We start from the raw sequence: 11,936 nt of genomic DNA, 5'->3' as shown, positions 1-11,936 counted from the left end.
TATCCCTATAAAAATTTTAGATGATTTTCGAAACGACAACGAAAAGCCTCGGACCTAATTTGATTTCTCTGGTAACGACTACTGACCGTCCCCGGATACGATTTATGACGGCGAGTGAACCTTTTCGTCTTGCTTTTTGGAATGTCAGGACTGTTAATCCTGACCCACAACCAGGTCGTCTAAAGGGCATGATTAGAATTCTTCAACCATATAAGATTGAAATAGCATCTATTTCTGAAGCCAGACTGACAGGCTCTGGTTTAATATATATTGACAATTGTGAAGTCTTCTTCTTAGGTAAAGAGAAGAGATGCGAAGCCGGAGTTGCCCTAGTTGTTAGTAAACAAGCAAATATGTCGATGTTGGAATCTGTACCTATGAATGAAAGAATTCATAAGGCCCGTTTTGAAAGCTTCCAGTCTAAACTTACCGTCGTTGCAGCTTATGCTCCCACAAACAATTCTGGTGGGGTCACCAAGGACAGTTTCTATAGTGATTTGAACGACATATTCAACACAGTACCTGAGCGCGATGTATTAATTGTGTATGGCGATTTTAATGCCAAAGTTGGTAGTGATAACAGTTTTGTGCCTGATGTGCTAGGCCGCATTGGCCTGGGTGTTATCAATGATAATGGAGTGCGTCTTGTTGATAAGTGAGCCAGCCATAGCCTGATAGTAGGTGGATTATGGTTCCCCCCATTATGAAGTACATTAATATACTTGGATCTCACCTGATGATGTTTCCAGAAGTCAAATTGACCATATATTGGTAAAAAAGCATCATAGACAGTCGTTGGAAGATGTACAAACTTACAATGGTACAGATTCATACTGTGACCACCAACTGGTGACTACCAGTTTCAAACTCAAGCTGAAGATAGTGAAAAAATGTAAAATCCTATCAAGTCCTTTGACGTCCGGAAGCTCAAGGACAAGAATCTTCGACAAGCGTACTGTGTGAATCTTGCTAATAGGTTTGAAAGTCTTTCAACTGAAGACACAACTGCAACAGTCGACAAGTGATAGGAGTCTATTGTAGAATGTGTGCGGGGTGCCGCCGAAGAAAACATAGGGTATGTAAAAACGAAAAGGGAGCAGTGGACCAGAGAAAAATCTTGGAAACTTATGAATGACTCAAAAGAAGCCAAAATCATGTTGGAATCATGCGAGAATGAGGCCACTGTTGAACACAAAGATTTTTTGAAATCTCAATATAAGGAATCCCACAAGGCCATAAACCGGTCTAAGAGATGGAAGGAATACTTCAATGAGGTACTAAACTTTCCACCACCTACGAACCCTGTATCCCCTCATGCTGAGCTATCGTTCCTCCAACTTGACATAAGCGAAGAACCTATAAGCCTGCTCGAAGTCATGACAATATTTCATAAGATTAAGAATGGCAAAACTGCAGGAGTTGATGGCTTACAGCCTGAATTCTTGAAGTATGGAGCTTAAGTTATTGCCGAACCCCTTCACGAGGTTATTTCTCAGATATGGGAAACTGAAAATATTCCCACCATTTGGAAGAAAGGGGTTATCGTTAAGCTCTTTAAGAAAGGCATAACAACCGACTGGAATAAATGGCAAGGTATCACTCTGCAGTCTGTAGGGAGTAAGATGTTCTGCCAAGTACTACTGAACCGTATTCAGTCAAAAGTCAACGCAATGTTAAGAGATGAGCAGCATGGGTTTCAACCAGGGAGATCGTGCGCTGATTTGATATTCATTTTGAGGGTACTCATAGAAGATACAAACTAATGGTAGACTGAGAATATTGTTGCCTTCATTGACTTTTTGAAAGCGTTTGATTCGGTCCACAGAGACTCACTATGGAAAATACTTCGGTATTATGGATTCCCTGACTGAATTGTTTGTATGATTGTCAGGCTATACGAGAATCAATTATGTGCCGCACGGACTGATGATGGGGACCCTACCGAATGGTTCAGTGTGAAGTCTGGTATCCGCCAAGGATGTATCCTCTCCCTAGTGTTGTTTGATATTCTCATGGACTACGTGCTTCGAAAATGTAACTTCAGAGGTGGAACTCAGCTGAACCTAAACCGCACATTCTATGACGGGAATTTTGTTGATGATATAACCCTCCTATCTCATTTAAGAGAGGAGCTACAGAATAATATAGCTATGCTCTCCAGTATGGCCGGGCAAGTTGGTCTGTCAATCAGTACACGGAAAACAAAATTCATGCGAAACAGTGTCAATACCCTACCTGCCCTACCGCTTAAAATTAGATCTGATGTACTAGAGGAGGTTTAAGAATTCAAGTACCTGGGTAGTGTCATTAAATATGATGGTAGCCTTGAGCGGGAAATTACCACACGGATTACATGCGCAGGAAGCGCCTTAAATAAAACAAGAAATGTGTGGAGGAATCCAGCATACTCCCTACACCTCAAGCTTAGGCTTTTCAATAGTAACGTTCTCTCCGTATTAATGTACGGCTGCAAATCTTGGGCGTTGACTAAGCAGCTGGAAAAACGAATCCAGGGTTTTGAGAACATCTGTCTTCGGCGTATCCTTGGTGTCTAGTGGACTGATAAGCTTACCAACGCCTCTATACGTGAAAAGAAAAAGCAGCCGCTCGTGATGGATAGAATTGTGACTAATTGATGGCGATATTGGGGTCACATGGTGCGGATGGGTTAGGGCCGCCTACCGCACGATGTGTGGTGTTGGGTTCCTTCTGGCATCAGAAGACATGGGTGATAGAAGCAACACTGGGAAAATGCCTTGAGAAGGATGCTGCACGTTTGAGATCGTCGCTCGAAGAACTTTAGTCAAAAGCACAAGAGAGATCGTCAGGGAGAGGCATCGTTGTCATTTTATGCGCCAGCGGGCGTTGGAAGACCTAAGTAAGTAAGTATTTCGTGCAGTGAAAGGTTTTTATTTGTGTAGTTTTTATTTGCCAAAATATCAACAAAAAATAAAGAAAGTCTTGATAATCAATGACGCAGGAAATAAATAAATATTACTGTAGTAAATTACTTGTGATGCTTTTATCTTAAGAATAGAGTAGAGGGCATGGGTTCCCATAAGCTGAATTTCAGGATGGGGGCTTACCTGGTCTAATCGGAACTTCCAATGCTGTATAATGGAAATCTCAAAACAAAAATATAAAATATAAAGTAGCATCATTCATCCAGGGGGCTGGAGCCCCCCTTTGCCCCTTCCCCTTAATTTGGGCTTCAATGACAGAGGGAGCTTAGGGAGGTTACAGCCTCATTCATTTATAGGGAAATTTTGTTCGTTTAAGTTTTATGATGACTCTTTACTTTCATGAAAAGATAAAAAAAATAGTGAAGAAAATTGGTTTCTTTCCCATTTATTGTCCTATTATTCTAGTTTGCTTGTCAGAAGCCTCTTTAATTTGAACAGAGCGTTGTAGAAATTTGGTAAAATGCTCTTTTGATTGCCAATCCTTATGCCTAGTGTCCTTATTGAGATCCCTGACGGAAGCCAGCTATCATTCTAAAGCCTTTGTGTCCCCTCTCGCTTTTCAACCCCACATGGCATCGGATGGAAATTTCGACAAATTTCGATTAGAACGATCACTAAGACCAAGAAGACGACTCCAGGATTGATAAAGTCTGTGTAGACTCATTGGCAAGGGACCCAATTTATTCAAATAGCATGTTTTAAACATATTCATAGTTACACTTAGTAGAAAGGTCATGAATCTTTGGGATCAAGCAAAATTTTAGTCCATATGTTTGCAGAACCCTGGCTCTTAACCCCCTCCCCTCTCCCCCTATTCATAAGAATAGACCAGTTACCCCGCTTTCGGCTTCTGATGCTTAGGGGCTTTTATTTACAGAGTCAATATAAGACCACTTGGGTCCAAGCCCCCTCAAAACGATGACATTTCTGAAAAAAATATCTGTCTTGTCACTACTGTATTTTCTTGAGACCAACACTTCCGTGGTATTTTTTTTGGGAAGATTGACCCTTTCACTGAACAACATAACCTTACTCAATAGTGAATCCAGAACTTTTTTTATTCGTGCTTGAAACGTCAACGTCAAACATTGATTTAAGAGAATTTACATTCAATAGAAATAAAAGTTGACTGACTTATTAATAAACGAGAATGTTAACCCTACGTCGTGACAGATAGCTTATCAGAAAGGTTGTAGAGTATGTTTCGTAATAAACCAATATTTTGAGTATTGCATATATATATATATATATATATATATATATATATATATATATATATATATATATATATATGTGTGTGTATATATATATATATATGTATATGCATTCGGAAAAAATATAACAAAAGCACTAACTTACATTATTCTACTTTCCTTTCAACATCCATATCCTGAATAACTTTTTTTTATCATCATAAACCAAACAAGGTTATACAACACAGTATTCTAAAATATACATCGCAAAAACCGTAATAATCATCCCCCCCCAAAAAAAAAAAATCGGTAGTCTCCTTTCTTTACTACTTCATTAGCATGTTTACAAACCTGGATGATTGTCCTTTATAAGTGGTCTGCAGGACCCTCGAGAACTCAAGGATGTCACCTTCAAACAATTTACTTCTTAAACCAGAAAGGGGCTGACACCCAACCAAAATGTGTGCCACATCCTCAACTCCTGTATTGCATCTAGGGCAAGAGTAATTCGTGTCTGAGGCTACCATTTTCATTTGAAAACCTTTTTTTCTTTTTTTTTAATAGTAGACAATTCCCTCGAATACGAACAGTGTCCCTAGTGACCCTAGTATCTAATTTAAAACAATACTCAAAACGAAATATCACTTTAACGTGGGCATAAAACTTCAACGTCTCCGACCTCCTTACTGCCTGGATCCTAATATGGGTTTCTTGTTCTCCCATTCTACTCTTTAACCGAGCTAAAAGTGATTCGTCCTTATCTGTCGGACCTAGCCCCTCATTCCAAATACAGAATGATCCTGCTCCATCAATTACAGCTTGTGTTTGATTAAACAATTTTCCGTTTCGACCATAGCCTCATACAGTTCGTGGTAACAAACTTTAAGTAAGGAGTGATGCGGCTCAATATTGACCGGAACTCTAAAAAACGAAACCAAAAGCCTCTTTAAACAAAACATCGACGTCTTTGATCTCCTTACTGTCTGGATCCAAATATAGATTTCTTGGTCTTCAATTTTACTCCTAAACCGAGCTAAAAGTGATTCGTCCATTTCTGTCGGATCTAGCCTCTCATTCCAAATACAGAATGATCCTGCTCCATCAAATACAGCTTTTGTTTGATAAAACAATTTTCCGTTTCGACCACAGCCTCATACAGTTCGTGGTAACAAACTGCAAGTAAGGAGTGACGCGGCTCAATATTGACCGGAACTCTAAAAAACGAAGCCAAAAACCTCTTTAAACAAAACATCAACGTCTCTGATCTTCTTACTACCTGGATTCAAATATAGATTTCTTGGTCTTCAATTTTACTCCTAAACCGAGCTAAAAGTGATTCGTCCATTTCTGTCGGATCTAGCCTCTCATTCCAAATACAGAATGATCCTGCTCCATCAATTACAGCTTTTGTTTGATAAAACAATTTTCCGTTTCGACCACAGCCTCATACAGTTCGTGGTAACAAACTGCAAGTAAGGAGTGACGCGGCTTAATATTGACCAGAACTCTAAAAAACGAAACCAAAAACCTCTTTAAACAAAACATCAACGTCTCTGATCTTCTTACTGCCTGGATTCAAATATAGATTTCTTCGTCTTCCAGTTTACTCCTAAACCGAGCTAAAAGTGATTCGTTCTTTTCTGCCGGACCTAGCCCCTCATTCCAAATATAGAATTATCCTGCTCCATCGAATACGGTTTTTGTTTGATACAACAATGATTTTTTCCGTTTCGAACGTAGCCACATACATTTCGGGGTAACAAACTTTAAGTAAGGAGTGATGCGGCTCAATATTGACCGGAACTCTAAAAAAGAAACCAAAAGCCTCTTTAAACAAAACATCGACGTCTTTGATCTCCTTACTGTCTGGATCCAAATATAGATTTCTTGGTCTTCAATTTTACTCCTAAACCGAGCTAAAAGTGATTCGTTCTTTTCTGCCGGACCTAGCCCCTCATTCCAAATATAGAATAGTCCTGCTCCAACAAATACAGCTTTTGTTTGATACAACAATGATTTTTTCCGTTTCGAACGTAGTCACCACAAATCAGCATTGATAAATAAATGAAACTCAAAACGAACAGAAATTACAATAAATAACCGAGTCAAAGTCAAAACGAGCAGAAATTAAAACATAAGTTTGGCTGAATACCTTCCCAAGGCCAGAACAAAATTTGCACTTTCCTGAAAAAAAAAATATAAATGCTTTTACTTTTACAATTTTAATAAATCAAATGGTATTAACATTTTGATTACTAAACATCGGTATATATATATTAAACTGACAATGCACATTCACTTGTATTTTTTTCAGTAAAGTGCAAATTTTGTTCTGGCATTGGGAAAACAAAGGGGTTGGAGCCCAACTTATGTTAATTTCTGCTCGTTTTGAGTTTGACTCGGTTATTTATTGTAATTTCTGTTCGTTTTGGTTTTCATTTATTTATCGATGCTGATTTGTGGTAGTTTCACGCTTGGTAGATTATTTGATTTTATTTTTGCTCATTTTTGTTTAATCGAGCTCTTTACTTTTCTTTGAAAAACTTATTTTTTGGAAATAGTTTTTTTTTAAATTATTTTCTGTTGTTTTTTATAGTCTTTTCTTTTTATAGTCTTTGACATAGTCTTTTCAGGGAAAAAGAAACTAATACTTTAAATCTTTTCTTTTTTTTAAACTTTGTAGTTTGGCCTGCTATTTGTATGCTGGAGAAAAATTTTCAGCAATTTTTAACAACATACACCTTTTTAAAAATCTGGACACAAATAGTTGTTTTTAATTTAGTTTCATACATCTTCTAGTTGACCTGAAATGGAAAACTTAATACCATTCGCAAAATATCTGCTTGCCTTCTTTAATAGCTTGGATACACTTACGCTATTTTGATTTGGTCAAATTTTAAGAACAGAAGTAGCCCCGAAAGTTTGAATATAATACCCTCAGTCGTTCTTGGGATACTGCTGAGATACCTTATTGGGAATTAACATTAATACGGTGCATTTTGATTTAACCTTGAGCCATCATTTAGTTTTTCCACACAATGAGCAAATGAGAGGTTGGGCATGGGAGGGGAACTAGTTGCCCTCCAATCACTTTTGAATATTAAAAAGGGCATTAGCCCTTTTGATTTCCAATCAAATCAGCCTTTTTTGAAACAACAACGCTTTCTATAAACACCTTATATGTCCCCTGGGCATAAATTACAACCCTTACCCTAAGGCCTGTTAGGGTGGTTGTCATCCTTTAAGACCTAATATCCAGAACTTTCAACTACGTTAAACAAAATGGCTATCTCAAAATTTTGATTGGATGTGTTTGGGGAAATGGTGGGCGTGAGAGGGGCGTTAGTTGCTCTCCAATCACTTTCAACTATTAAAACTTACAACACTAGCCTCTTCAATTTTCAATCAAATGAGCCCTTTTGAAGTTTCTACGACAACACTTTCAATAAAACCCTTATATGCCCTCAGGGCATAACTTACAACCCTTGCCCTAAGGGCTGGGGGTGGGGTGGGGTTGTCATCCTCAAAGACATTATTTCCAGAACTTTCTACTACGTTGAACAAAATGACTATCTTAAAATTTTGATTGGATGTGTTTGGAGGAATGGTGGGCGTGAGAGGGGGTTAGTTACCGTTCAATCACTTTCGACTATTAAAAAGAACATTAGCCGTCTTAATTTCCAATTGAATGAGCCACTTTTGAAGTTTTACGACAACTCTATCTATAAAAAAAAACTTATATGCCCCAGGGTATAACTTATAACCTTTGCCCCGCGGGCTCTAGGGGGTTTGTCGTCCTTAAATACATGATTTCCAGAACTTTCAACTGCGCCGAACAAAATGGCTATCTCTAAACTTTGATGGAATGCTTTTGGAAAAATGGTGTACTTGAGAGGGGAGTTAATTACTCTCCACTCACTTTCGACTATTAAAAAGGGCAATTTCAATTTCCAATCAAATGAACCCTTTTTGAAATTTCTACAACAACTTTCTATATAAACCTTATATGCCCCCAGTGCAAGGGTTGCTCTGAGAGGTTTATCATCCTAAAATACTTAATTTCCAGAACTTTCAACTACGTTGAACAAAAGAGATATCTCAAAATTTTGATTGGATGTGTTTGGAAAAATGGTGGGCGTGAGAGGGGCGTTAGTCGCTATCCAATCACTTTCAACTATTGAAAAAGGAACTAGCACTTTGAATTTCCATTTGAATGACCCCTTTTGAAGTTTCTACGACAACGCTTTCAGTAAAAACCTTATATGCCCCCAGGGCATTACTTACAACCCTTGCCCTGAGGGCTGTGAGGGGGGAGGGTTTGGCATCCTTAAAGATCTAATTACCAAAATTTTCAACTAAGTTGAATAAAAGGGCTATCTAAAAATTTTGATTGGATGTGTTTGGGGAAAAGGTGGGCGTAAGAGAGGGGTTAGTTGCCCTCAAATCATTTTAGACTATTTGAGCACTAGCACTAGTCCTTTGAATTTCCAATCGAATGAGCCTTTTTTCAAGTTTCTACGACAAAGATTTCAATAGAACCTTATATGCCACAGGGCATAACTTATAACCCTTGCCCTGAAGACATTGGGGGGAGTGTTCTGCTCAGAGGTATAATTTCCTGAACTTTAAACTGCGTGGAACAGAATAGCTATCTTAAAGTTGCTATTGGATGTGTTTGGGGATATAATGGGCGTGGAAGGGGGGTTAGTTGCCCTCCAATCACTTTCGACTATTAAAAAGGACATTAATCATTTCAATTTCCAATCAAATGAGCCCTTTTTGAAGTTTCTACAACAGCACTTTCAATTTAAAAAAAACTTCATATGCCCCAAGACATAAGTTACAACCCTTGTCCTGAGGGCTGTGGGGGGTTGTCATCCTCAAAGACCTTATTTCCAGAACTTTAAACTACGTTGAATAAAACGGCTATCTTACAATTTTGATTGGATGTGTTTGGGGGAAAGGTGGGCGTGAGAAGGGGATTTGTTGCCCACCAATTACTTTCGACTATTAAAAAGGGCACCAGCCCTTTGAATTTCCAATCGAATGAGCCTGTTTTGAAGTTTCTACAACAACGCATTCTATAAAAACCTTCTATGCTCCAGGGCATAACTTACAACCCTTGCCCTGAGGGCTGTGGGGGAGTGTCCTCCTCAAAAATATAATTTATATCTGAAAATCAACTACGCTGAACAAAATGACTATCTAAAAATTTTGATTTGGATATGTTTCGGGAAACACTGGGCGTGGAAGGGGTGTTAGTTGCCTTCCAATCACTTTCGACTATTAAAAAGGGCACAAACCACTCTAATTTCCATTTTAATGAGCCCTTTCAAAGTTTCTACGGCAACTTCTTCGATACGAAGCGCCCTGCTCTAAAGGAAAATAAATAAATAAATAATACATTGTGTCAACATCGTTCTTATATCCCCCGGGGTATAAATTGAAGCCCTTGCCCTGAGGGTTGTTGGGGAGTATCCTCCTCACAATATTTTCTATCTGGAAATCAACAACGCTGAACAAAGGGGCTATCTCAAAATTTTGATTGGATATGTTTGGGGGAATAATGGGCGTGGGAGGGGGGGGGCTAGTTGCCCTCCAATCACTTTCAACTATTAAAAAGGGAGTAGTATATTACATACCATTTACCGTGCTGCTATACGCCTTTGATAGGGAGTACGTAGTCCCTGAGTCCCAAGTTCAATTTCACGGGGGAAAATCCAGAAATGTTTTTGTCAACAGAGACCTTGGAAAAAACCTTAGTTACATAACATGTTTGTGAACAATTTAAGATTTTGGGAAAACCTAATTAGTTTCTCAACAAGGGAAGACTTTGAGGGAAACCCTAGTTACTTAACTGATTTTTCAGTTTTACAAGGTTTTCGGGAAAATCTCTATTGAGCAAGAGCTATTGTGATTGGTTAATTTTTTCTTGATATAAAGCCGGGACTATGAGAGGAAACCATCTGAAATATACATATAAGGTGAAAATCAATAATAATATTATCATTAGTTTAACGATACTTGACTGGTGCAGAATAGTTAAGTGAATAAATTATGTCTGAGAAAAGAAATTTGGATTATAGTGATTCTATGGAAAAGGTAAGTTTTCTTTTTTATTATGCTTAGTGAATATAAGTGAAAGCGAGATAGTTTTATTAAAATTTCGAAGCTATTGAATTATCAAGTAAATATCTAGTAGGCTATATAATTTATAAACAAATATATATGTTCTTCTTACCATTTTCGTAATAAATTATTCCAAGAATATACTAGAATGAACCTTAAATCTCATTTCATGTTTCACTTTTAAGCAACATTTCTTCAATAAAATTCTATTATAACACAGTAGCACTCTGCTTAATACTGAACGCCCTATATTGAAGAATGTTATCAGTGGAGCATGAAAATGATTGTAATACGTTTTGAAGGCTATTGAATTCAAAGGTTTACTTCCACTAGGGATGAAATTAAGACGCCGTATTTTACACTATGGAAAAGAAATAGGAAATGATTATTTTTAAGACGAGGGGAGGGAAAGATTGAAAAGAAACAGCCAAGCATTTTTATTTAAGAAAAGTAGAGTTATTTACTTGGATTTAATATTAAAAATAGAATTATAGACATTTGAGTTAAATCTTAAAGCATATCAATGAGCTTTTCTTGAAGTAGTATGAAAATACAATTCTCGTTATTTGATTTGAAATTTATGCCACGTCAATGATTTTTCTTTCAGAAGAGAAAGGAGTCCTGTTCATTTTGTTTGAGGACTTTATTTGTAGACCAATCTAAATCCATTAAGAACCACCTTGGTCAATAAAACATAGAAAATTAATCGTATATTATTAACAGAGAAGAAAAAGTGAGTTAATTTTGTTCTAGGGGAGTGAAGGGGAATTCAGAAGATTTTGCGGTCTGAAATATCTTTAGGGTTTCTTTTTTTTAATTCCATTTAAATGATACGGAGCCTTGCAGATTTAAAATGGACTAATTTAGACTTCTTATTTTGAGGTGAAATTTATGCTACGTCAATGATTTTTCTTTCTGAAGAGAAGAGTCCTGTTCATTTTGTTTGAGGACTTTTTTTTATAGATCAATGTAAATTCATTAAGAACCACCGAGGTCAATAAAACATAGAAAATTAATCGTATATTATTGACAGAGAAGAAAAAGTGAGTGAATTTTGTACTAGGAGAAGGAAGGGGAATTCAGAAGATTTTCCAGTCTGAAATACCTTCAGTGTTTCTCTTTTTTTAATTTCATTTAAATAACACGGAGCCAAACTCAAAATCAGAACCATGCAGATTTAAAATGGACTTCTTATTTTTTTTTAGCTTTTTTTCTTACTCTGCTATAATAACTCAGCCTCAAGCCCCCCAAAAATGTAAAATAAATAACAAAAATTAGTGGGGGCCCACTGGATTCCACAAGGCTCATGGAGGGGGGGTCATACTATTGGAGCAACTAGCTCCTAAAGACTTTATTACGCATACCTGGGTCTTGTTTAATACTATAGTACAGCTGTTTGTTATGTAATGGTAAAGTGCACCTCAACCGTCTCAATTGTTTCAGCTCTATATCTATAAATTGAGTCAACTTAGTTGTTTTTTTTAAATAATGAACAAGTACCAATTTGGGGTATATATTTGCACAATAGGGGAGTAAAGGTAAGGTAAACCAACTTTACCCACTCACCTAATCTATAACTGTATAGAACAAATTATAGGAGTCCAATGCATTCTGTCACCCGTCATTTGTCTTTGTGAATGTGAAACTGGCT

General features: G+C 37.3%; 1 protein-coding gene across 1 annotated transcript; it reads left to right on the top strand.

Moving 5' to 3' along the window:
• Positions 1 to 1,880: 1,880 nt before the first annotated feature.
• Positions 1,881 to 2,282, top strand: LOC148940716 (uncharacterized). Its single transcript, XM_089105048.1, has one exon. It carries the CDS (start codon positions 1,881 to 1,883, stop codon positions 2,280 to 2,282), a length of 402 nt encoding a protein of 133 aa, XP_088961174.1.
• Positions 2,283 to 11,936: the final 9,654 nt, after the last annotated feature.

The sequence above is a fragment of the Artemia sp. Qi Xiang Cuo genome, chromosome 19, assembly GCF_049724085.1.
Source record: "Artemia sp. Qi Xiang Cuo chromosome 19, ASM4972408v1, whole genome shotgun sequence".
Classification (NCBI taxonomy): Eukaryota; Metazoa; Arthropoda; class Branchiopoda; order Anostraca; family Artemiidae; genus Artemia; species Artemia sp. Qi Xiang Cuo.
Note: the sequence above shows the minus strand (reverse complement) of the source record. Positions and strands in the feature narration are given on the sequence as shown.

Excerpts from the sequence above, each read along its gene's own strand:
- LOC148940716 (XM_089105048.1), top strand. The coding sequence starts at position 1,881 with ATGATTGTCAGGCTATACGAGAATCAATTATGTGCCGCACGGACTGAT.